Source organism: Balaenoptera borealis (assembly GCF_965194805.1).
Source record: "Balaenoptera borealis genome assembly, chromosome: 3".
In the NCBI taxonomy this organism is placed as follows: domain Eukaryota; kingdom Metazoa; phylum Chordata; class Mammalia; order Artiodactyla; family Balaenopteridae; genus Balaenoptera; species Balaenoptera borealis.
Window position 1 is genome coordinate 174,931,234 of NC_138866.1, and position 26,679 is coordinate 174,957,912.

Here is a 26,679-nt window from a genome sequence, read left to right on the forward strand (position 1 = left end):
ATCAGAAGGATGGCAGGCTCACCTGAGGTGGAGCAGGGGAGAGGAAGTGCTGGAATTGACAGGAATTATTGACTGACCGGTAAGTGTGCAGGTTGAGAGGTGAGTCGAGGGGGAACGCCAGGCTTCGGGCTCACCAGCTAAGCCCTCGCGGTGCTATTCTCTGAGGCAGGGAGCCCCGCCGAAGTGAACAGTTTAGATTCGGAGATGCTGAGTGTGAAGAGCTTATGAGATGCGACGTCCAGTGAGGGTGTCAGGTAGGCAACTGGGAATAGCAGCCTGGATGCCAGAAGGTGTGCAGTGGGGGCCATGCAGAGTGGCCTGGGAGAGAGCTCAGGAGCACCCCCATTTCGGGGACAGGCAGAGTCAGAGGAGCCTGCAGTGGAGACTGAGAAGGAACAGCCAGGGCTGTTGGAGAAGAGTCAGGACCCGGGGCCATGAGGGCCATGAGCGTGTTTCTAGAAGGAGTGGTTGACAGCAGCAAATGCCACCAGTAGATGAAACGAGGGTCAACAGCTGCCCTTCAGCTTTCCTGATAAGGAGGTAGCTGGTGAGTTTGGCAGGAGCAGTTTCAGTAGAGGCGTGAGGGTGGAAGGCAGTTTGCAGTGGATCGAAGGGTGAGGGGAGAGGAAACGGAGAACAAAGGCAGACGTGTCTAGAGGTGGAGCCACGAAGGGAAGGTGGTAGGGCAGAAGCTGGACGGAGAAGATGTTGAGTCCAGGATGGTTTTGGTTTGGTTGTTTTAAGGAAGGGAACTCAAGGTGTATTTAACTGTGCAGTGAAGGGTCTGCTAGAGATGAAATGTGAATTTTATGAAAAAAAAAAGGGATAAAATAGCCGAGGTTTCATTTCCTTTGTGAGTTCCTTTTTCTTTTGGCTAAAATTATGTAGGATCTTCCTCTCAAGAGCTCACAAGAAGTCTGAAATCATCTTACATTATAAAATGGGAAGGAGACAGAGGGGGAAACAGGAGTGGTGATGGAAGGGCAGGGGCGAGGTTTAGGGAGGGCTGGCGGGGAGCGGAGGGGGCAGGGCTCTGGGCTCTTGCTGCGCTGACCAGGTGCTAATGGATTTCAGTCGGGAAGCCCTCAGAGTTGGAAGGGTTCTTGGACATTTACTCATCCAGCTTTTTTTTTTTTAAACTTTGTATTTTTGTGAATAATTTCAAACAAAGAAAAATTACAAGGATAGTAACAAGAACTCTCATACACCCTCACCCAAATTTACCAATCGTTAACATTCTGACATATTTGCTTGATCACTCTTTCTCTCCATGTATGCAATTTAATATTACATGTTGAATGTAATGAATATTGCATGCATAAATTATTTGTATATTATAGATATAATTTTTTCAGAACCATTTGAGAATTCCTTGCAGACATGCCCTTTTTACCCCTTAATACTTCGATGTGTATTTTTTGATAACAAGGAGATTCACTTACATAATCGCAGTCCAGTTATCAAAATCAGGAAATTTGACATTGACACAAGACTATTATTTAATCTATACACCCTATTCAAATTTCATCAATTGTCCCAATACTATCCTTTGGAGCTATTTTTTTTCCCTGTCCAGGATCACAGATCACACTTAGTTGTCATGCCTTTTTATTCCCCTTTAATCTGGAACATGTCCTCATCCTTCCTTTGTTTTTCATGACATTGATATTTTGAAGAGTGTAAACCATTTATTTTGGAGAATATTTCTTAATTTGGCTTTGTCTGACATTTCCTCATGGTTAGATTCAGGCGATGCATTTTGGCAGGAATTCCAGGGAGGCAATGCCTGTCTTTCTCAAGTGCATCTGATCAGGAGTAATGTCCGCTTGCCTATTGGTTAAGGTGGTGTCTGCCAGATCTCTCCACTGTAAAATGACTATTCTCTACTTTGCAGTTAATAAATATCTGTAGGGGATGCTTTAAGACTATTTATATATTATGTTCCTCCTAAAACATTCGTTTAGTAATTTAGCATTCATTGATGATTCTTGCCTGAATTATTATTATGATGGTTGCAAAATCGTGGTTTTCTAACTCCATCATTCCAAGTTTACTAGTTCCTTTCATTCTACTGTAAGGAAGAACTTTCCTTTCCCTTTTTCTCTCTCTCTCCATCTCTCTTTCTCTGTCTCTGTCTGTCTGTCAGTCTATCTGTATGTCTCTGTTATTTATGATCAGTACGGACTTACAGGTACTTTTAGAAATTAATTCTCTCTAGCATTCTCTTCCATTCTCTTCGATTTCTCCATCACTTGCTCCTTCAGGGTTCCCTTTAACTTACCTAAATTACTAGTAAATTGCTGTTAAACCTTACAGAAAATAAGTCTGAGCAAGATACGTGATGCCTGGTTGGCACACGACTAGAAGAGTCACCAGCCTTCCTAGCTCCCTTGTAACACAAGAATTCTGTTAGCTATTTTGATTAACACTTTTATACCACAAAAATTAACTACTTATGCTTTTGTATACATTTTTAGTTCTTTCAACTTATCACTTAGCTTTGTCAATTATAGTTACATTTCCCTGCTCTTGTGAAGTACCACACTTTATCACACAATTGATGTAAACAATTGAAAGTATAAGTAATCTGGGGTCATTATACTCTTTTATTAAATTAGCTGAGTTGTGGCCAGTGCCTGGAGGCAGTAGGGAAGCTAATTAACTTTCTGGTCCTCAGGGAGCTACTGAGGGCACTGTAATAAGATAGACTTCACCCTGAATCAGTTATTATTGCTCAGGGCTGTGGGGAGGCCCCTGCGTGTCGTATCTCCCATGGGTTTGGATGCAGAGGATTCAGAGATGCTAGCAGTGTCTGTGCTTCATCACGTCCTGTATCAGGAAGGATTCTAAAATAATAATTGCTGACACATATGGCATAATAATATGCCAGGCACAGTCCTAAGCACTTTACACAGTTGCTCTAATTAATTTGTTTATTAGAGACACAGAAGTATGTTCCCTCACATTTCCCTGGTGCTGACATAGCTTGTGAAGAGTTTCTATATACACAATAGTCTTAAACAGTATGACATGGTCTCCTTTCTCCATTTGACTCATGGTCTTGGCAAGGTGTGACAGGTCCAAGGTCACATAGCTGGGAAGTGAAGAATCAGGTGCTGGACTCAGAAGAGAACTCCAAGTGTTCAACGATTAAGCATGGTCCCTTCTTTTTTTGTGTTTTCCGATTTTTTTAAGTTGTGGTAAAATACACATAAAATTTACCCTCTTAACCGTTTTTAAGTGAACAGGTCAGCAATGGGAACTACGCTCACATTGTTGTGCTACCATCACCGCTTTCTATCTCCAAAACTCTTTTCATCTTGCCAAACTGAAAGTCTGTACCCATTAAAAACTCTCCACTCTCCTTCCCCCCAGCTCCTGGCAACTGCCATTCTACTTTCTGTGTCTATGAATTTGACTGCTTTCGGTACCTCACTCCTTTTTGCCTTTTTGTGATTAACTTGTTTCACTTAACACAATGAATGCCTCAAGGTTCATCATGTTGTAGCAAATGTCAGAATTTCCTTATTTTTTATGGCTGATTCCTCTGTTGAAGGACACTTTAGGTTGTTTCCTAATCTTGTCCATTGTGAATAACGCTGGAATTAACATGGGAGTACAGATATCTCTTTGAAATATTGATTTCATTTCCTTTGGATAATTACCAAGGAGTGGGATTCATAGATCACATTGTATTTCTACTTTTAATTTTTGAGGAACTTCCAACTATACTGTTTCCGTTGTGGCTGTATCAATTTACATTCCCCCCAAGAGTGTACAAAGGTTTCCTTTTCTCTACAAAGGTACCAACATTTGTTTATTCTTGTCTTTTTGACAATAGCCATCCTAACAAACTGTTACGATGTAACTAATAGTAACATGTAACTGTATGTGTTAGCATACATTATTTGTTTTTCTCTTTTTTTTTTTTTTTAAACATCTTTATTGAAGTATAATTGCCTTACAATGGTGTGTTAGCTTCTGCTTTACAACAAAGTTAATCAGTTATACATATACAATATGTTCCCATATCTCTTCCCTCTTGCATCTCCCTTCCTCCCACCCTCCCCATCCCACCCCTCTAGGTGGTCACAAAGCACCGAGCTGATCTCCCTGTGCTATGCGGCTGCTTCCCACTAGCTATCTATTTTACATTTGGTAGTGTATATATGTCCATGACACTCTCTCACCCTGTCACATCTCACCCCACCCCCTCCCCATATCCTCAAGTCCATTCTCTAGTAGGTCTGTGTCTTTATTCCCGTCTTGCCACTAGGTTCTTCATGGCTTTTTTTTTTCCTTAGATTCCGTATATATGTGTTAGCATACTGTATTTGTTTTTCTCTTTCTGACTTACTTCACTCTCTATGACAGACTCTAGGTCTATCCACCTCCCTACCAATAGCTCAATTTCGTTTCTTTTTATGGCTGAGTAATATTCCATTGAATATATGTACCACATCTTCTTTATCCATTCATCTGTCGATGGACACTTAGGTTGCTTCCATGTCCTCGCTATTGTAAATAGAGCTGCAATGAACATTGTGGTACATGACTCTTTTTTTTTTCTTTTTTTTACTATTTTAACCATTTTTTTAACATCTTTATTGGAGTATAATTGCTTTACAATGGTGTGTTTGTTTCTGCTTTATAACAAAGTGAATCAGCTATACATATAGATATAACCCCATATCCCCTCCTTCTTGCATCTCCCTCCCACCCTCCCTATCCCACCCCTCTAGGTGGAAACAAAGCACCGAGCTGATCTCCCTGTGCTATGTGGCTGCTTCCCACTAGCTATCTATTTTACATTTGGTAGTATTTATAAATCCATGCCACTCTCTCACTTCGTCCCAGCTTACCCTTCCCCCTCCCCATGTCCTCAAGTCCATTCTCTACATCTGCGTCTTTATTCCTGTCCTGCCCCTAGGTTCTTCAGAACCATTTTTTTTTTTGATTCCATATATATGTATTAGCATATGGTATTTGTTTTTCTCTTTCTGACTTAACTTCACTCTGTATGACAGACTCTAGGTCCATCCACCTCACTACAGATAACTCAATTTCATTTCTTTTTATGGCGAGTAATATTCCATTGTATATATGTGCTACATCTTCTTTATCCATTCATCTGTCGATGGACACTTAGGTTGCTTCCATGTCCTAGCTAGTAAATAGTGCTGCAATGAACATTGTGATATGTTCTCTATTTTACTCTTTTTGAATTATGGTTTTCTCAGGGTATATGCCCAGTAGTGGGGTTGCTGGGTCATATGGTAGTTCTATTTTTAGTTTTTTAAGGAACCTCCATACTGTTCTCCATAGTGGCTGTATCAATTTACATTCCCACCAACAGTGCAAGAGGGTTCCCTTTTCCCCACGCCCTCTCCAGCATTTATGGTTTGTAGATTTTTTGATGATGGCCATTCTGACCATGTGAGGTGACAGGTGATACCTCATTGTAGTTTCGATTTGCATTTCTCTAATGATTAGTGATGTTGAGCATCCTTTCATGTGTTTGTTGACAATCTGTATATCTTCTTTGGAGAAATGTCTATTTAGGTCTTCTGCCCATTTTTGGATTGGGTTGTTTGTTTCTTCGATATTGTGCTACATGAGCTGCTTGTATATTTTGGAGATTAATCCTTTGTCAGTTGGTTCATTTGCAAATATTTTCTCCCATTCTGAGGATAGTCTTTTCATCTTGTTTATGGTTTCCTTTGCTGTGCAAAAGCTTTTAAATTTCATTAGGTCCCATTTGTTTATTTTTGTTTTTATTTCCATTTCTCTAGGAGGTGGGTCAAAAAGGATCTTGCTGTGATTTATGTCATAGAGTGTTCTGCCTATATTTTCCTCTAAGAGTTTTATAGTGTCTGAACTTACATTTAGGTCTTTAATCCATTTTGAGTTTATTTTTGTGTATGGTGTTAGGGAATGTTCTAATTTCATTCTTTTACATGTAGCTGTCCAGTTTTCCCATCACCACTTATTGAAGAGGCCGTCTTTTCTCCATTGTATATCCTTGCCTCCTTTATCAAAGATAAGGTGACCATATGTGCGTGGGTTTATCTCTGGGCTTTCTATCCTGTTCCATTGAGCAATATTTCTGTTTTTGGGCCAGTACCGTATTGTCTTGATTACTTTAGCTTTGTAGTATAGTCTGAAGTCAGGGAGCCTAATTCCTCCAGCTCTGTTTTTCTTTCTCAAGATTGCTTCGGCTATTCGGGGTCTTTCGTGTTTCCATACAAATTGTGAAATTTTTTGTTCTAGTTCTGTGAAAAATGCCAGTGGTGGTTTGATAGGAATTGCACTGAATCTGTAGATTGCTTTGGGTAGTAGAGTCATTTTCACAATATTGATTCTTCCAGTCCAGGAACATGGTATATCTCTCCATCTGTTTGCATCATCTTTAATTTCTTTCATCAGTGTCTTATAGTTTTCTGCATACAGATCTTTTGTCTCCTTAGGAAGATTTATTCCTAGGTATTTTATTCTTTTTGTTGCAGTGGTAAATGGGAGTGTTTCCTTAATTTCTCTTTCAGATTTTTCAACATTAGTGTATAGGAATGCAAGAGATCTCTGTGCATTAATTTTGTATCCTGCTACTTTACCAAATTCATTGATTAGCTCTAGTAGTTTTCTGGTGGCATCTTTAGGATTCTCTATGTATAGTATCATGTCATCTGCAAACAGTGACAGTTTTACTTCTTCTTTTCCGATTTGGATTCCTTTTATTTCTTTTTCTTCTCTGAATGCTGTGGCTAAAGCTTCCAAAACTGTGTTGAATAATAGTCGTGAGAGTGGGCAACCTGGCCGTGGCGGGCTGCACAGGCTCCCGGGTGGGGCTGTGTGGAGAGTGACCTGTGCTCGCACACAGGCTTCTTGGAGGCGGCAGCAGCAGCCTTAGCATTTCATGCCCGTCTCTGGTGTCCACGCTGATAGCTGCGGCTCGTGCCCATCTCTGGAGCTCATTTAGGCGGTGCTCTGAATCCCCTCTCCTTGCACACCCTGAAACAATGGTCTCTTGCCTCTTAGGCAGGTCCAGACTTTTTCCTGGACTCCCCCCTGGCTAGCTGTGGCGCACTAGCCCCCTTCAGGCTGTGTTCACGCAGCCAAGCCCAGTCCTCTCCGTGGGATCTGACCTCCGAAGCCTGAGCCTCAGCTCCCAGCCCCTGCCCGCCCCGGTGGGTGAGCAGACAAGCCTCTCGGGCTGGTGAGTGCTGGTCAGCACCGATCCTCTGTTCGGGAGTCTCTCCGCTTTGCCCTCTGCACCCCTGTTGCTGCTGCGCTCTCCTCCGTGGCTCCAAAGCTTCCCCACCCCCGCTCACCCCCCTGTCTCCACCAGTGAAGGGGCTTCCTAGTGTGTGGAAACTTTTCCTCCTTCACAGCTCCCTCCCTGAGGGGCAGGTCCCGTCCCTATTCCTTTTTCTCTGTTTTCCTTTTTTCTTTTGCCCTACCCAGGTACATGGGGAGTTTCTTGCCTTTTGGGAAGTCTGAGGTCTTCTGCCAGCATTCAGTAGGTGTTCTGTATGAGTTGTTCCACAGGTAGATGCATTTTTGATGTATCTGTGGGGAGGAAGGTGATCTCCACGTCTTACTCCTCTGCCATCTTGAAGGTCCCCCTCGTCTTCTCCATTCTTAGCACATGTTAATATTCCTCTCTTCAATTTTTTTTCATCCATTTGTACCTTAGAATTATTTTTCCAGGTTCCCATTTCTTTAAAACTCATAAGGCTCTACATAGAATTATTTTGTAATATTAAAATACCTTTATAACCTTCTTTCTCATTTCAAATGTTATATTTTCTCTCTTTTTTATTAGACTAATCAGATATTTGTATATTCATTGATCTTTTCAATGCATGAGCTTTTGAATTTATTAATTTGGTCTACTTTATAAAGTTTCTAAATCACTGAAAAATCTTTTCTCATCCTTTCTGCCTACATTGTTTGTTGTTATTTTCCTAGCTTCCTGAATGAAATATGTTTAGTTATTTTTAATTCCCTGTTACTTAATTTTAAAAGCATGTCAGGCTAAACATTTTCCTCTGAGAATGATTTAGGGTGCTTCTCATATTTTTATATGTCCTATTCCCATGTCATTAATTTTTAATGTTCTGTAAGTGCAGTTTTGATTTCCTCTTTGACTCGAAAGTTATTTAGAATAGCCAAGCATGGCTTCTTACATGGTAAATTGAACTTCTTTTTTTTTTTTTTGGCCATGCTACAAGGTACATGGGATCTTAGTTCCCTGACCAGGGATCGAACCCGCGCCCCCTGCATTGGAAGCGCGGAGTCTTAACCACTGGACCGCCAGGGAAGTCTTTTGAACTTCTTATCATGATCCTTTTCTTCTCTGTACCAACATGTCCAGGGAAGAGGAATGGCAGTTTGGGGAGGAGGTGGGGTGATGAGAGATCGCCAGCATCCCTTCCTGCCCACACACTTTCCCTCGTCATCTACTTCCCACTCAGCCCCAGTGTTAATTCCTAGTGGCAGCGATAAGGTTTCATATTTTCATATGAAAATAACTCTTTACTACATCATGGTTGGAGTCCTCAGTTGCCCATCACTATAGGGGGTAAGTGTAAGTCAGTGCTTTTGGAAAATGTAAATTTTTTTTTTTGTATAGTTGATTAACTATGATGTGATAGTTTCAGGTGTACAGCAAAGTGATTCAGTTATACATATACATGTATCTATTCTTTTTCAAATTCTTTTAATTACTAGAATTAGACACAAAAATCACCAAAAATATCCTGTTCCCATATCCTGACCGTAATGCCAAGGGGTCCCATTGTGCATATTGGAAGACAAATCTTAAAGGAGAAAACTACAGTTCATTATTATAGTTCAAGTTCTTTTCCCGAATCAAACTCTATTTTAAAGGGACCAAGGAAGTTCACTGTTTATAATTATGGTAAAATTTTTTTTGCAAAAGGCTTGGTTTTGTAATGCCAGTACTTCCTGAATGATCTGTTTTGACTACTATTTATCATTTTATCTTACGAGCCCTTCCTAGGATAAGTTATCACATGGGTAGCAGCCGTGTGGACACACATGGAGCTCTTTTCCCCAAGGTAGTCCCCGAGAATGTTTTACCCTATAATTCCTGCAACATTTTTTTTCCAAGTCAATCCACGCAAATTGTCAAGTCACCACGCGGTCCAGGCAATTTGAAAATTCACTTCAGTCCATGATTTCCCCTTGCTTAATCTACATTACAATCAATGTTAAAGAAATAGTCTTGCTAAAGCACTGACTAGTTAAAAAACAAAAACAAAAAACTAGCAGTTTTCTGTTACTCCTGTAGCCTTTGGGGGCTGCGTAGAACAATATCATCTGGGGATGACAGAGTGATAAGTTTTAGCGGAAGGATCTATGTTTTTCTTATTTTACTACTCAGTACTAACAGCAATAAGAACTGGGATCAAGGAACTACTCAGTCCAGGGGGCTTCCAGAAGACCACAGTGGAAATATTACCTACATCATTACAATTCTAGGACTCAACCTGAAAGGTTTCTTGTTAAGTCAGGGTAGTAGGCATTTTTTTATAAACCCCATAAATGCTTCGGAAGACATTTATTGTGCAGCACTGAGAACCCCGAGATCTGATGTCAGAATACAGCTCTAAGTTTGAAATCTGCCCCTAGTAACTGTGTGGCACCCTGCAAGTCACGCAATGCTAGTACTACTAGTAATAACAATGAGACTAACATGTTTTGACTGGTTACTATATGCTAGGCAGAGTTTTATACTTAGTGCTTTGCAGTGTTTGATATTTACTGTATCATTCAATCCTCATGTAAACCTTGTGAGGGAGGTACTAGTAATATCAATTTATAAATGAGTAAACAGAGGAGCTGAATTCTTCAAATACACACAAGTAGCATAGGGTCTGGAGCGGAAACCTGGTTACTATCTCCACATTCCAAGCTTTTAGCCACATCCGTCTGCTTCGATGAGCCTTAGTTTCCTTATCTGCAGAGTAAGGACAGTAAAAATTCTCTTGCGGGGTTGGCATGAGTGGCAAAGATCAGGAGTAAGGCATAGTGCAGGGACTGCTTCTAAAACTGGTAACTCGTTATCACTGCCGGGGCTGCTGCTATTAACAGTGGTTGTAACGTTAGTCAATTTCTAACACGAAGGATCACATGTCCTTTCTTCTTTGCACACAAATCTCTGTGAACAGAGCCCAGCTCTACGCACTTAGGAAAGGTTGGTAGAATTATTATAGTTCAGCAGGGCCAAGGAGCAGGATCACCAAAGGCTCAGGCACCCGATTTGTGACCATTTGGATGCCTGCCCAGAGATCTACATTCCCCAGTAACGTGCTTCTTTTGGTAAGATCGTTTTTCCCATCAGAGCCACGGGAAGATAGCCATGCATCTGGGTCCCAAGTCCGCACACGGGGTAATCTGTGCCCTTTGCTTCTTTCCACAAAGAGAAGGTTCTTCCAGCTGGCAGCTCTAGCTGGCAGTGTGGGATTTTGCCCAGGCAACTTCATGAAGTTATCTGACCCTAGAGCATCACGTGAATCTTTTTTAATTTCCTTTCTTTTTAATTTATGGAGGTAGCATTGGTTTATCATATTTATAAAAGTTTCACGTGTACAATGTAAGGTTCTGACTTCCGTATACGTGACAGCGAGAGCATCATGTGAATTTTTAAAGACTATCAAAAGATCAAGAATCTCAGTGCCAAACAGCCGCACCCGAAACAGCAGTCTGGTTCAACAGTCCTCACTTTAATGGCAGTCCTTGCTTAAACACTAACAGCTAACAGAGAGAGCATCGCAAAGCATCAGTCACAGCTTAATTGGGCACTTAAAGGCTGCATGGGTAAGCATAAGAGATATGCATTTTTGCTATGGAAATACCTCTAGACCAGACATATGTGATGCAACAGCTGTCATCCAAAGCTGCCCTGCACCAAGACATGCTTGTCTGGAAAAGCCAGGACTGCCAGACAGCTTCTAATCCTCAGAGCAGCCTGCTGGGTGTCACCCCGCTCTCTCTCCCTCCACAGCACGTGGGCAGGCGGGGATGCACAATGCCACTTCTGGACCTCCTTCTGTTCGCTGCCCTATAGCCGTGATGGCTCAAAACCCTAGGTCCTGTGGAAAGTGCTTGGCTAGTCTGTTACACAATTATTGAAATACCTACCAGGCTAAAACTTCCATTTCTAAAGCAGTGTTTCTCAACACGTGGACCTAGGTCTGCCTGTGTCACCATCTCCTAGAAACACAGATTGCTATGCGTGTTTGTCTATTTACTTGTCACTGTTTGTCTCCCTTGTTAGCGTGTAAGCCCTGGAGAGTAAAAGCTGGCCTGTTTACCCTGGTGCCCCATACCCCTAACAGTGTTTGGCACATAATGAAGCCTCAATAAATTAATTTGTAGAATGAATTGATTCCTGGGCCCTATACCTGACCTCCTGAATCAAAATCCCTAAGAGCAGGGCCAAGGAATATACATTTTAAAGACATACACAGATGACTTTTATGCATGCTAAATTTTACAAACCATTGTTCTAAAGTAATTCATCCAATTCTAACTGGAGAGATGAAAAGTTTTGTCTCCAGGGGGCCCCCATACTAGCTGTCTGGTCAGTCTCTAAGGTAAAGTGAACATATTAATATAATCCTAGGGTGAAACTTTTTCCTTCTACTCACATACCTCCAACAGATGTCGATCTGCCACCCACAGTGTGCCAGGCTCTGGGTTCCTAAGCGGACAAAACAAATACGGGTTTGGACGGCCGAACGCCTGGCAAAGTCTGGAGCCTGCCTGTTAAGAGCCCATCCAGAGCTTTCCACTCTGCGAGAAGCGAACACTTGGACTTGCTTATTTGACACGGCTGTCCGTTCTCCCTGCCCTGATACGGAAATGGGGCAGAGTGTATGTTCGTTACTGCTTTCCCGGCAGGTCTGAATGACACCTCCAATCCATGAAAGTCAGATGTTATCTCAAGGGATTTATCTTACCTTAAAAGGCAATAACCTTTCTAAAGACGTTTCCTATATGTTTGGCCCTTTGAGTTTGTTCTGAAAGCTCGGCATTTTCTTTCTAGGTAAAGCCAGCCTTTACCTGATCCTGGGCTGTCACACAGGTGACTCTCTCTTCCTGTTTCCTCATTTGAAAAATGAGACAATTAGACTAGAAAGAGGTCTAGAGCCCCTCGCAATTCTGATGTCCCCTAATGTGTGACTTCTCCATGAGGTCTTACTGCCTGGGCTTCACAAAGTATCCAGATGTGATTAGTGAGCAAATAGCGATTGTCAGGCCAGTCTCCCCAAAACTCTCCAAGGCAGAGAAGGTTAGTTGTGGTAGACTAGGTAACATTTGGGACTTGCAAACAATTTCTGAGAATTCTCTCTCTCAGTTTTTATGTTTGCCTACAAAAATACTACGGCGATTTTAATGCACTTAAAACTTGATGTAAAAGGTAAATATAAGACCTGAATGTCCTCTGAAATTTGAACTTTTTGTTTCTATCACGGTGGAGCAAGGTGTCTTAGCACAGCCAGATCTAGGAGAGGCTGAAAAATCACAGCTTTGAGGGACGCTCCCAAGCCAAGCTGTGAAGTATAGGGAGACACGTAGGGCATGAAAGGGCCTCCAGAGCCCTTCCCCCGACCCCGGCCCTCCTGCAAAGCCTGCCCTTCCATTCCCTCTGTCCCTCCTTCAGAGGCCCATCTCACAGAAGTTCCCCAAAGGTGGGCTGCTCTGAATTAGAGTCATACTCTCAGCACCAAATTTAATGCCCTTTGTTCCATTGCAGCCCAACTGACTAATCACTGGTGATGTGTCCATTGCCATTGCCAGGTAATTGCATTTTAACTGCCTTTCTTTGGAAAACAGCCTCAAAAAACTCAGTGGTTCTCCATGCTTTCAGACCCAATGTCTGCTTTATATGCCAACTATTATGTAATACCTTCTTTGTTAGCCTGAAATGAAAATTGTAGAAAATATAACTTACCTACTCACTGTGCCCAAATTATTTTTATTAAAAGGAGCAAGGTTAGGGGCTTCCCTGGTGGCGCAGTGGTTGAGAGTCTGCCTGCCAATGCAGGGGACACGGGTTCAATCCCTCGCCCGGGAGGATCCCACATGCTGCGGAGCAACTAAACCCGTGCGCCACAACTACTGAGCCTGCGCTCTAGAGCCCGCGAGCGACAACTACTGAGCCCACGTGCCACAGCTACTGAAGCCTGCACACCTAGAGCCTGTGCCCTGCAACAAGAAAAGCCACAAAAATGAGAAACCCGCGCACCGCAACGAAGAGTAGCCCCTGCTCGCCGCAACTAGAGAAAGCCCGCACAGCAACCAAGACCCAACACAGCCAAAAATAAATAAATAAATTTTTTAAAATAAGGAGGAAGGTTAGAGGAGTAGTTTATAATAAGACAACATATTTTAATAGGTAAAGCTTAAGCAAGACCACACTAGAAGCTCTAATGGAGTAGCCCAAATGCTTGCTCTGTGTCTAAATCTATATCTACCTAAAATCACAAGGACCACCACAAATGACTATGGAGCTAGTGACACATTCCTAAACCTCACTTACCGTCCCCTAAATGCCAGTAGACTCCCCAACCATTTATTGTGACAAACGCCTCCCCATCATTTATTTTTCCAAATTGTCTTTTACAAACCTAGATCAATGGCCCAGATGTGAAAAGTTCAGCCAGTTTAGCAATGTCAAGAGAGCTATTTTGGTTTAAAGAATAGTTCACAGGGCTTCCCTGGTGGCGCAGTGGTTGGGAGTCTGCCTGCGAATGCAGGGGACACGGGTTCGAGCCCTGGTCTGGGAAGATCCCACATGCCTCGGAGCGACTGGGCCCGTGAGCCACAACTACTGAGCCTGCGCGTCTGGAGCCTGTGCTCCGCAACAAGAGAGGCCGCGATGCTGAGAGGCCGGCGCACCGCGATGAAGAGTGGCCCCCGCTTGCCGCAACTGGAGAAGGCCCTGGCACAGAAACGAAGACCCAATATAGCAACCAATCAATCAATTAAATAAATAAATCTTTAAAAAAAAAAAAAAAAAAAAAAGAATAGTTCACAGCCTCCAGTAACATGCAGCTACTCTGTCCTTTGCCTGGTTTTTTTCCCCAAAATCTTGGGGTAGGAATGTCATAACGCATAATGGCAATCTCAACAATGAAAGCTAACATTTATGGAATACTTCCCATATGCCAAGCGCTTTAAAAAAATTTTTTGCATTTATTAACTCATTTAAGCCTCATAACTCCATAAGTAATATTATTATCACTATGTTCCAGGGCTCATAATAATACGCACAGGGAAATTCAGTAACTTGACTAAGATCACACATCTAGACACATCTAACTTCTTGTAGAGATCAACTCCTTTGATTATTATAATAACGAGGTTTTATAGTAAACAAAGTACTATCTGGGTTTCTATTTTAGGAAAGAAACATTTCAGAGATGAAAGGATGTTTCTTTCTCCATTGCCTGTCTGCCTGTTTGACATTTGGGTCCATGAGTTCTTGGCCTGCTTTGTGCTTTTAGCCCTTGGAATGTAATTAGGTAGCTTTTGACAATATTTTCATCCAAATGATTCAGAGCGGATTTTCTCTTCTTGGCGTCTCATCTCTATGTGCAATGGCAGGTCCATTCATTGGAAGATTTGGAATGCAAATCTTTTTCTGAACTCTGCTTTCAGTGCCAAAAGTCTTGCTCCAAAGCAGGTTTGTTTTAATCAAATTAAGAAATGACCTAAAAAGCAGGCTCTGTGCAGAGTGGACAGACATGCGGACAGTGAGGTCGGGCCTCTCCTAAACGTGTCAGAAATTACAGTCCAGCATCATTCAGGGAGGAAATGCCTTTCTTTCTGGAAACAACCAAGCAGTAATTCTAACTGGTCATTATTATCATTGATTTAAGGTTGGACTTCTACCCTCCTGCGGCTCCTTGTAAAGGCAACAAAGGAAATTATTCAAAGCAAACTTGATATACTTATTTTCCTTTCAGGGGGAAAATGATCCCATCTGATCTTGAAAGAAGGATCCTTGAAGCCAAACAAAAAGTAAGTTTTTGAAGGGAGATTTATCCAGCCCATAACAAGCTGACGGTATGTATTTCTGTTTCCATCCGGTAGAGAACACATTTTTGTTTTATTTTTAAAAGAGAATATGGAATTTTGCATTGTCATTACTTATTTCTCTGAGTGATAGGCTCTGCTTTGAAAAAGTCTAAGTTACTGAATAAATACCGCACACAGTGATACTGTAACAGTTTCCAAAGGATTTTTCTTCCCATATGATGAGGATTGGCATTAAACAGACACATTGGAAAGACTGTATTCACAAGCAGAAAATCCCAGGAAGCTAATCTAGCATATGGGAGTTACTGTGTGTGGTTATTTGAAAAGGGCCAGTATTTCCTGCCTAGACACATGCTGATGTGTTGGCCCTTCAAACACCTTATTTTTCAGGAAGCAATTCAGTACTTTTTTTTAGAAGTGACAATTTCTGAAGACCTGCTGAAAATTCCTACAAAGCTCTAGGAAGTCATTTACATCCCTGGATGGTTCACAGGCCAGAGCTTTTAGTAGATCTAATCTACAGTTCCTAGTTCAACGACATAACACACAAATTGTACTATTAGGATCTCAGGAATAATTATTAATTTTCATGCCCTTTTCCCGCCTACAAAGTGGCAGCCGTATCCTTTCCCCTTGTTCTGGTACTGGAACTACTTCTAGTCACATAAACCTTTGCTGCCACCTAAAGACTGACTCTGTAACGTCAGGTTCCATCATGAATTTGAGGCATTCTTCGGCCGTCTTTCAGCAGTGGCCTATTATTTCTATCAATTTTCATTTAGCCACGGCCAGACAGACTGAGCCAACTTAGACAGATAAAAGTCATGGCTTACTGTTTAGCCCCAAGTGAATCCTCTCCTCTAAGACTCCAAATAGGAATAATGGGCTGGTCAGAGTTCCTTCCCTTTGTCCTCTTGACTGCTCACTCTGGAAGATTTATTACGTTCAGAGGCCCTGTTATGAAAAAGGAAGATTAGAAAAGTAAGTGGGGGTGGGGTAGGGAAGGGCAGAAATTCTCCCTGGAATATATCAATAATTTGTGGACACCACTAAGCTTACTCACCTCTGAGTCCAATGTAGCCTCTTCTGAGAACCAGAATGTCTGTTCTCATAAGGCAACTGGCAGGGCCAACAGAATGGCCTGGAGAACCTAGACCCTGGAAAACGAACATCATTCCTACTAGGCTCCAAGGTGTCGTTAACCCTCCTGACGGTTCCAAAAATGCAGACGTGTATGATAGGAGGAGAATGTCCACTGTTTTTTTTTTTTGTCAGCTTTTTAAAAGAATCCTTTGACCCCTCATTTTACATTATTTGGGGCTCTCTCATTTGCGCAGGGATTTGTCCCTTTCCTTGTGAGTGCCACGGCTGGGACCACCGTGTATGGAGCGTTCGATCCCCTGTTAGCTGTTGCTGACATTTGCAAAAAGTATAAGATCTGGATGCATGTGGATGTAAGTATCCCATAGGGAGTGCCACTAAAATGTCCTTGCACATTTTTCACCTGGAGCTCATGGAATGAAATGTATTCTCTCTATTTTTTTTACTTTGGGAGTTTATTTTCAGGATGGTGATAGTTAAGCTTTTAAAAATTGCAGAGACAAAGTAGTACACAACTCACACAGTACATAACATTCGCTGGAAGCGGTCTGAGGCTGATTATGCCTTAACTTTCCCAACAGGATAATATTCTTATTTCTATGACCAGGACCTGAGCTGGGCACTTAGTTCTCAATTCATTGGACTACAATGTCCAAGGAGGAATATGGCCTATGTTCACACACACACAGTCACACACATGCAAAGCTTACTTCCCTATGAGAATGATTCAAAGAGTAACTAGGAGTTGCATTTATATAGGAAATCCAATGGATGAAAAACTTCAGCTCAAGTCAGAGACTAGTATAATCAAAGAGGAAAGCGGACTTGACAACTTGCTAGGAAATATGAATCCAAATTTCCAATTTCTTATCTTGGTCAGCTAGTAAGATAAACTATGTATGAGATGTTTTGACTGCAGGGTTAGTCACACCAAAAAATAATGGCGATGCACCCATCAAGACATTTCCAAATGAAAAGAAATGTCAACTTTTAGAAGGACGGGTTAAAGGGATTAAAGTTTAGACTGGTATGACTCCAAGTGTGGCTCCGAGATCAGCTGCCGTCTGCAAACTGTTTAGGACCCACCGTGAGATAAGGAATCAGCGCCCAATCATCTCTAAGCACAATGCTTGGTTCAGCTGATGTGTTTTCCATTGTGAGACTTTCTCCAGGAAGGAAGCATAAGTTGATTTACATTCTGGTGCAAGAGGCTTATGTTATAGAGTAGACTGTTATTGAGTAGATCATTTGGCTTTATAGTAAGCATTCAGACCAAATTAATTCCTCTTTCTTAATGAGCAGAAAACCTCCAGAGGCTAAGTTAGGTAAATTTCCATTACCCCAGAGTTATCCTGCATCGCAGTTTCCAGTCTTCTTTTCCTTCCCTGATTCACAGTGTGAGTTGTTCTTTAGCCTACCAGAGACCCCTTTATTTCACACATGAAGACACTGAGAAAAGGTGGGAAGACCCAAGTACCATCAGTGACCTGGGTCTTGGAACTGGAGAGCCTATGAAACCTCACTTAAAAGCAGCAATGTGTGTCCCGAGCCAACAGATGCAGTAGGCTCTCCTCCAGAATTTCTACTTAAAATAGAAGTAGGAGATCTTTAAACCAGTTGTATTAGCTTTCTTTGAAACATATCAAGTTTACCACTCATTATCCTTACTGTTTATAATTCTATAATTAAACCAGAAAAAAACCTTAAAATATTACACATTTGGAAAATTCGATAATTTTTCAAAGTGTAAAAGGACTGAAATTACAACAAAGAAAAGAATGCAGTTATACCCAGTTTTTTTCTTTAAAATTATCCCAGGGTTATTTTTACACCCAAAGAATGTTAACATTTTCCAATGAATCTCCATCTTTACATCTTATCTTTGAGGGAGATCATTACACCAATTCAAATCTTCAAACTTGAGTACAAATTTTTAAAGGGGCACATTCTAATTGCTCAACTGATTGGTACAAATCTTGCCTGCTTGCTTTTTTTTTTTTTTTGGCTGTTAGTTTTGTTTTGGCTTTTGGTTTATCTTATCCAAAATTACACATCAGTAAAATAAGCTTGTGAAGCTGTCTCCTTCCCCTGGAATCATGCAGACTTGTCAAAAAGAGTTTTTCTTGCAACTTGAAAGCAGTTTAAAGGGTCCCAGCCCATCTTATCTACTCTAAACTGTGGAGATACTAGGGTTTCTAGTTCTGAGGTTATGAGCTTCACTAAGACTGAGTGGTGGTGATGGGTTGGGGGAGGATCTTTCTCCTTCTCATGCAGACTGAGGAAATGTTTGGCTCCTTACATCCATAGAAATCTGAGGTGGAGCCTGAGACCTTAGAATAGCCCCCCAATTTAACCTTTGGAAGTCTAGTGGCCAATTTCCAATTTACCGGGGGTTGAGGCTGTACCTTTCACCCTACGCAATGCTTGCCGTTCCAGAAGACACCAAACTCTAGAAATCCAGGCAATGAAAAACACTGTCTTTTTTTTTGTATGCTCTCCCTTTTCCAGGCAGCTTGGGGTGGGGGATTACTGATGTCCCGGAAACACAAGTGGAAACTGAGCGGCGTGGAGAGGTACACACATTTTTCTTGTTAACAATGTAAAGTGTGAAAGCTGAATGTGAAAAGCAAATTACACCCAATTTCCAAGAACTGTTGGTGTACAGATGAGCCCATTCTGTGCAGTGCCTGTGTGCCTTATGTGCTCATGTATGCATGAATATTATGTGCAGACAACGAAGAAATTAAATCCCATACCAAGTGACCCAAGAGGAATGTTTCTCAAACATAGAGATTCCTAACTGGCCTCCATGGTTGGCCAGAGGACTCAGGAATGACCTTCCTGGGATCTCTGAACCAACTACCAAAACTGTTTAAAACTTCAGGCCGTCCACTGTTTTCTAGGGAGATATATAGCTTTCATGTTTCATGAGAGGATAATATCCACTGCTTTAAAGAAACCAGTAAATAATTTTGTGAAGCAAATAAGCACATTGTAATTTATCAGCATTGAAAGAGGAGTTTGGGGTTTAACATGGCCCCTTTACTTAAAGTGAAACCTGCTTGTGATAACATCATCTGATAGTTTCATCCCCATAATAATTTTTCTGGTGTAGCTCCGTTTGATGCTGCAAAGCACCTTTTATTCAGAGACTAAGCAGTAGACCATTGAGAAAAGCTGCCAAATACAAAGGAAATCATTTTTGATTAGCGTAAAGCCTACTCAGGGCCAGAGGAAAAAGGAAAAGAATTCCAGAATGCAAAATCAGCCTCAGCCTTTAGTTCTGGCCCACGTGCAGAGGGACCTCAGAGTTCCTGGTTCTCCCATCACAACATGGCAGGTCAAGGATAGTGGTGAGCTCTGACACTCCGGGCAACTGAGAAAGCCTGGATTCATCCAGGGCTGCCCATTGCCCACTGTGCCCTGCCCAGTAGCCAGGTGCTGCCCAGGAAGAGTCGCCCACTGGCTCTGCCTCTGGACATCTTGGCACGATTTCTGTCCCGAGGCGAGAAGAGAGGCTGCTGGAGCTCAGAAGCGTCTGGGAGCACTGGGCAGAAAGGGCAGCTGGGCCAGAACGAATGGCAGGGCGTGCTGTGTGACATCCAGGCCCACCCACACGGAGAGAAGCCATGGGCGCGGAAGGAGGGCAGAGGCACAGTCTGGGGCACTCCGCCGCCTGAGCGGAAAGAAGGCTGGACAGGCCAGCCCAGGCCCAGGTCAGCAGGGTTGTGTCTCGGAGTCTGCGGCCTGCCCTCTGACTGCAGGTGCCAGTTCCGGTGTGAGTGGATGAGGACAGGCACGGCCCCTTCCCAGAGGCAGCCAGCTCTAGGTCTCTGCTTCTGGTCCATTGGGCTGAATTCCTTTTTTCACGAAGATCCGCCTGAAACCAGAAGCTCAAGGACGAGGCAGTGAGCTAAACAGTGAGAGAGAATGAAGAAGAGAGAACCATTCAGAAGGTGCCTGTTCAGAGGATCAGAACAAGAATTCAATTGACGTGCTCTCCAGAGAAGTGGCCTGGACACGGAACCTTCTTGTCTTTGTGTCCCTTTAAGTTGAGCAGCCCAGAAAGTGAGAGGCTGTTACTACCGTACCTTTCACGCCAGCTGTGACTCCAAGTGCTGATGGCCAGCGTGGGGCACCCTCCACCAATGACGACCTGAAAGCTCACTAACTCACCTACCCTGGGCCTTGGAAAGATAAAAACCCATGTGCTTTTGTCCTGAAGACTAAAGACTTTGGAGAGCAAAGCTTAGAACATTCGTCATGGGACATAGCGTCCTCTCTAATTGCCACAAGTCTTGAAACTGTGTTGTAAGTAAATCTACTAAGTGGAATAGCCAAACAGGAAGTCTTTTTTAAAAATGAGGGACTGTTGGGACTTCCCTGGCGGTCCAGTGATTAGGACTCCGAGCTTCCACTGCAGGGGGCACGAGTTCGATCCTGGGTCGGGGGGTTTGAGCCGAACCCCCTCAGCCATCCATCGATCTGAGAGAATCCATCTCAGTGACTCATCAGCAAGAGGCACACTTTCTTTGGTGAATAAGATTGTAAGGCCACGGGACAGCCCTGGCCGTAATGTGCATGGACACACGTTTAGGAAAGAAATTTGCCTCACTTGAGATGTTACGTTTTTCCAAGCACTAGGACTCTCTCTAAAGTGGAGGAAATCTGTGGTCGATTCCTGTCCCCAAATCCAGAGGTGGACCAGTGGTCCCAGGGATCCCAGAGTACCGTCCTCATAACAAAGTGGCACAGGCACCCGGAGACCAGCCTGGCATCCCCTTCGAGAACCAACCCAGTTCTCAGAGAGCACCTTTCTTCCCCGATAACGCTGTCAAGCGCTTTAGGGGTGCTGTGGCTGAGAGGGTGCCGGGAGCCCTGGCACTCCAGAGCATGTCTCTGGGCACTGTAAGGGCATGTCTCTGGGCACTGTAAGGGCTGTTTCTGGGCACTGTAAGGGCATGTTTCTGGGCACTGTAAGGGACCCTTCTCTAATCCCTCCCGGCAGCAGGCTGCTGTGTACCTGGAAGAGCCCATTGTTGTGGTCCACTCTCAAGACTTTCTGGCCAAGCTGAAGGTTCCAGCACAGATTCTGCCGAGTTACCAATTATTACTCTCACTCCCACTCCTGAAACTCAGTTACCGGACCTCTGTCACAGGCAAGCCACATCACAAGGCACAGCGCGGGCACAAAGTCAAATACGACACGAAGCCTATGTTCAAAGGGTTTAGAATCTAGTAGGGAGACTGCAGTCAACCATGGATTACAATTCAAGGCAGAGGAATTAAAGGCTCAAGAGACGGATCATTCCTTCTCACCAGGGTTATTAGAGGAGAGGAAGCCTGCCCCCGGGGGTGGGCACTGCAGCCTCATCAGGCAGAAGCGGAAGAAGGGCGTGAAGGTGAAGACCAGGGGCACGGAGGTTTGAGAGGATCCTTGGCGAAAGTTCAGACAGGTCTGCTTGGAGACTGAGACGGATTCATGGCAGTGACCAGGGAGCTGGTGGAGGGTCCAAAAGAAGTCCTGCCCAGTGAGTGTCAGCGGAGGGCCTGGCCGCAGAGCCAAGTCCAGATCACCGTAAATCCCTGAGCCGAGCACCACTGCTGTGTGAGCCACTGTTACGCATGGAGAGCGTTCTGTTTCTCGGGCTGGGGAGAAAACCTGGAGAGGCCCTGCTGTAGCAGCCATAGTGCGGGTCCGAGGAGAGGAGTGGCATTACCTGCGCTTTGGAAAGCCTCCTCTGGATTCAAGAGGAGAAGGAGGCCAGGACTGGCTAGAAGCTACTGGGCATCACAGAGGTCCAGGTGCAGGAGGCAGCGGAGGGAGAGATGCTGAGGGTGTGAACCAGAGCCGCCGCGGCAGCAGCGAGGGAGAGGAGGAGATGAACCCAGGAGAGGTGCCTTATCAGGAGCAGGATGCATTATCAGAGACCTGCTCTTCAGTGTAATTTAAAGAACCGCAGCTTCTGCTTCCTTCACTTGCTTCTGAAATATCTTGTGTGTGTATACAGAAAAGTCGCACTCCAGTTACACTAAGAACACCAGGTGTTACAAATGCTGAAGCACGATTTGCATCTAATGCTTTTTTTTTTTTTTTTGCCTTGCTGTACTTTCTAATATTTTAGGAAATTCCAGAGAGTTTCCTCTTTGACAGATTTTACAGTTTTGTGTATCATGTTGAAAAGCGTGAGGGACATTTTTTTTGGATACGTCTTTGATTGAGCTAGCTTTAGCTTGTTGTATATAACACACCTTTCTCAAAGGTGTTGTGCATCAAGAGTCTACCACCATCATTCTGGGAGTATATCAAAACTGCCTGGGGAACTTTTTCAACATGCATATACCAGTCACATCCCAAGGAAACATTGCAGACTCTCCAGGGTTTTGAGTGAATACCTGTGGCATTAGGTCATGGTTAGAGCAAGGACCCTGTGTAGACAGGCAATGGCTTGAATCCCACTTGCTGGTTGTGTACCCTTGGGCAAGGTGTCTCTCCATCCTTAAAACTGGTACAATAACAGTATGTACCTCACAGGGTTACTGTTGTGTGGATTAGATAAATGAATCCATCTGAATCAGTTAGAGCAGTGCCTGTCAATAGTAAATACATAATAAATGTAGTTAGCGTGTGAATACTGAAAATTTTCCAAATGGTTCTCATACACACACACACACACACACACACACACACACACACACACACACACACAATCTAGCACCAAAGTACTACAGAATAAAGTGCTTTATACAGAATTAAAAAAAAAAAACTGCAAGGGGTGATATCAGTAGAGGGAATAAAAGAGAATGAAACCAAAACACTAAGGTTTGGGAGCTGGACGCTTGGGAGGAAACTGGTGTGAGGAATCGAGGTCCGGGATAGAGGAGAGAGAAAAGATCTGAAGGATGAGGAGGGAGCAAGTTAACGAGTTCACTTGGGATCTTCTGAGTTTGAGGGGCCAATGAGGGCACTGGGATATGTCTCAGAACGGCCCTAGGGGGCTCAGCTCTCTCCAACTTAGGGAAAATCACAGAGGACTGAATCCCAGGGCAAAACATTTTGAAATGAACCCGAGGCTGTTTTTCCCAAATGGCTAACATTTCTCCAGTAAACGAATGCCCTGTCTTTGAATCACTCTGTGCATCTTTTTGCACCTTTATGAGGCAGCCCCTCTGAGAGAATTCAGTGACCGGTCGGTGTGAGTCTTGGCAGCTTCTAGCCTAGAAAGACAAATGGGCCGCTGCAGAGAAATAAACACCCTCAGTCAGAGCCGTGGAGAACAGCTATTTTCTTCTCCATCAGGTGCCATTACTGAGAAAGCTGCGTTTCATCAGGATCAGGCATCTAGCTATAGACTATTATAGAATGTACAGAATGACAGTGTATGTGTGCCCAGTGTCACAAAGCTCGTGAATGATAGAGTTGAAATCAGTAGCAAGAGCCAACCTTATTTGATGTTTACTGTGTGTTGGACACAGTTATAAGCCCTTTATCCAAACAATTTACTATTATTCTCCTTTGAGAGACAAGGAAATCGAGGCACAGAGAGGTTAAGTAACCTGCTCAAGGTTGCACAGCCAGGAAGTGATAGAAGCTGAATACAAACTCGAGCTCCCCTCCCTTAACCACTATTTTCCTACTGCTCAGAGCCCAGGTTTCTTGACTCCGGGGTCATTCTAAAGAGCAAGGAGAAGTTTTCCTGGAAGGAGCTTTTCAATATCAGGTGTTTTTTTTTTTTTTTAATTATTATTCCTGACGTCTTTTAGTCCACCGTGCAGGGGTGTAGCCATCTGGCCATGAACTGCCTTCGCTTCTTTCCCTGATTCCAACACATCTGACAGCCAGTGTCAAAGCTAAAGGAAGACCAGACAATGAGCTGGACTATTCATCCATTCAGATAAGATCCCCAGGCCAGTAAGTGTTCTCTGACTGGCCAGTGATGACCGCCATTCATCAGTTAGATGAATGGGATCTTTCCCAGCATCTCATTTCTTCCCAAGGTTCTCACACCTGGAGCGCCGGGAGTCTGCCGCTCGGCCAGGAGAGGGCCGGCAACACGCAGCGCCCTGGAGACAGCTGCCACAGACGGTCCTACCACTCTCCTTCCTCCTGTGAGTCTGTTTATGCCAAGGTCGCGTTCCTGAGGCTCTTCCTCAAGGATTCTCTGTCTCTCAGAAGACACGCGCCGAGACTCTTGTGAAGTGAGCAGCTGCTTTCCCGGGAGCTGGAGGAGGACGGGTTGAAAGAGCACAGCGGGAAGTTGAAGAAGGCTGCAGAGACAATACTTGATCGGCCTTAAAGAATAAGTGGCATTTAACCACGTGAAGCAACGGGAGATGACATTCTAGGAAGAGGAAACAGCCCTAGGAGACCCAGGAGCATGAGAATAGAATTTTCTGAGAACAGAACATACTCTGGTGTGATGGAAAGCGGTACGGCAAACTGACAGGACTCAAGACGGGCCCCGTGGCCTGGGGTCACCTGTGTGGACACCGTGAACCATACCCCGCAGTTTGGAATTTAGGCCGGAGGCAGAAGGAAAGAGGAGAGGGCCGTAAACAGAGCTAGAAAATCACTATGGTACCGGATGGAGGATGAAAGGGAAACCAAGCATCAGTTAAGACAATATATCCAGATTAAAATAATAATAATTATTATTATTAAAGGACTCTGTACCAGGACTATGGTTTAGGCTTTTCAAATACCGTAAACCCCTGAGCTGAGAATCGCTATTATTGATGGGAGAGCATTCTATTTATCAAGTATGTTGGGACACAATAGATTGAAAGCTGCTGTAGGAGCCGTAGCTCATCTCCCCCGCGGTCCAGAAGGATATCTCTGCATGAGACAAGAGATGGAAGCAGGGGATGAGCTAGAAGCTGTTACGAAAGGACACATTTGAGACATTTGGTAATTGACTGAATGGGAAGAAGGAGGAACTAGGTTGGGAAAAGAACAGAGTTCAGCTGTGGAATGAGCCATTGCTCTGAGCTCCAGGGCAGGGCTGTTGGGTCAGAAGCAGGGACACTGGAGGCACATGAGGGCCCCTGCCTGGAGCCCTGCTCCGTGGTGACCACGGGAGGGACCCTGGACTGGATGATCCCCAGTCACTCCGAGAGGCTCTCAGAGCACCATGGGGGCTGAATGGAGATACTAGCCCTCACCTACTGTCTCCGCAGGCAAAGAAAAAGTTGTAGATTGAAGAGTCCACTTCTCGTTTTGTAAATTAATGCCATGCTGGAGTCTGAGCAACAGTGCCAAGAACCTCGAGCCCTGTTGCCCATCACAGGGTCCTCTGTGCCCGTCACGGGTGCCACCCTCTTAACGTGACTTCTTTCCTTTAGGGCCAACTCTGTGACGTGGAATCCACATAAGATGATGGGCGTCCCTTTGCAGTGCTCTGCTCTCCTGGTTAGGGAAGAGGTATGTCTTTCCTGACTCGTGGCCCGGTCCATAGGTGGGGTTGTATAGAGTAAACGTGTGCAGTGACAAAACCAGCATGATTTTACAGGCTGGAACAGTGAGCCGCATCCACAAAAAGGGGAGATTGTTAATTAGGATAATTGTAAGGACCTGCTTTTCTGTCCACATATAGGATGGTTGTATTTTGACGAGATGAGACAGGCGTGTTCCATGAATGGCTAAATTTTTGTACTTGTGAAAAAGACATAGGACATTAGGTTGTACTCTGCAGGGTCAACGGTGGGTCAAGAGAGAAATACCATTCAAAAAATAGTAATGGGATAAAAGAGGTGGAGCTTCAGGATGAGGGAGGTGGCAGTTCCCCACTGTCCTTTGGTTAAACCACACCTGGAGTGGTTTGCTTAGGTTAGTGTCAAATCGTATAGGGAACCCCATCAAGCTAGAGCTCGAACAGTGAGGAACATTAGTTAACACGGAGGAGAGGTGGTTGAAGGAACTAAAGATGTTTCATCTAAAAAAAATTTAATTTAAAAAGCTGAGAGGAAGGCAGCCTTTGCAGCATAAATGACTCAAGTGGGAGAGATTCGGTTTTGCTTGGCACTTCAGGGAGCTGGGTTAGTAACACTGGATGGTACAGCTTTGATGGTAAAATCAGAATTACCATGATTTGAAGTCTGACTTGGGATCAATAAAAGGAATGCTTTTCTAAAAATTAAGCTGCCCAACAGGTAATGAATTCCTTATATAGGAATAAATTCATCATCAGGGGAGGTGACTGAATGGACATTGGGCAAACACTTATTAGTAAGAGGACAGAGAGATAGAAGGGGAAGGAATAGGAACTTCCCTGGAGATCCAGTGGTTAAGACTCGGTGCTTCCACTGCAGGGGGCACGGGTTTGATCCCTGTTTGGGGAACTAAGATCCCGCATGCCTTGTGGTATAGCCAAAAAAAGGGGGGGAGGGGAAGGAATGCTATAAGATGGTATTAAGTACTCTGTGTTAAGAGAGTTCTCGGTTTTCAAAAAGCTTGGGATATATTAGCTTAAAGAGTTAAAAACAAGTTTCATTACTTTGGGGCATATC

At 43.7% G+C, this 26,679-nt stretch overlaps 1 protein-coding gene across 4 annotated transcripts in view; it reads left to right on the forward strand.

Annotated features, from left to right (window-relative positions):
• The window catches only part of GAD2 (glutamate decarboxylase 2), an 81,391-nt gene that overhangs the window by 25,663 nt on the left and 29,049 nt on the right, over positions 1-26,679 (forward strand). For all 4 annotated transcript variants that reach the window (XM_082385453.1, XM_082385451.1, XM_082385452.1 and 1 more), the window contains exons 9-12: positions 15,000-15,054; positions 16,410-16,526; positions 18,682-18,746; positions 25,516-25,594. In XM_082385453.1, coding sequence (XP_082241579.1) covers positions 15,000-15,054; positions 16,410-16,526; positions 18,682-18,746; positions 25,516-25,594 — 316 coding nt within the window. The remainder of the gene's footprint in view (positions 1-14,999; positions 15,055-16,409; positions 16,527-18,681; positions 18,747-25,515; positions 25,595-26,679) is intronic.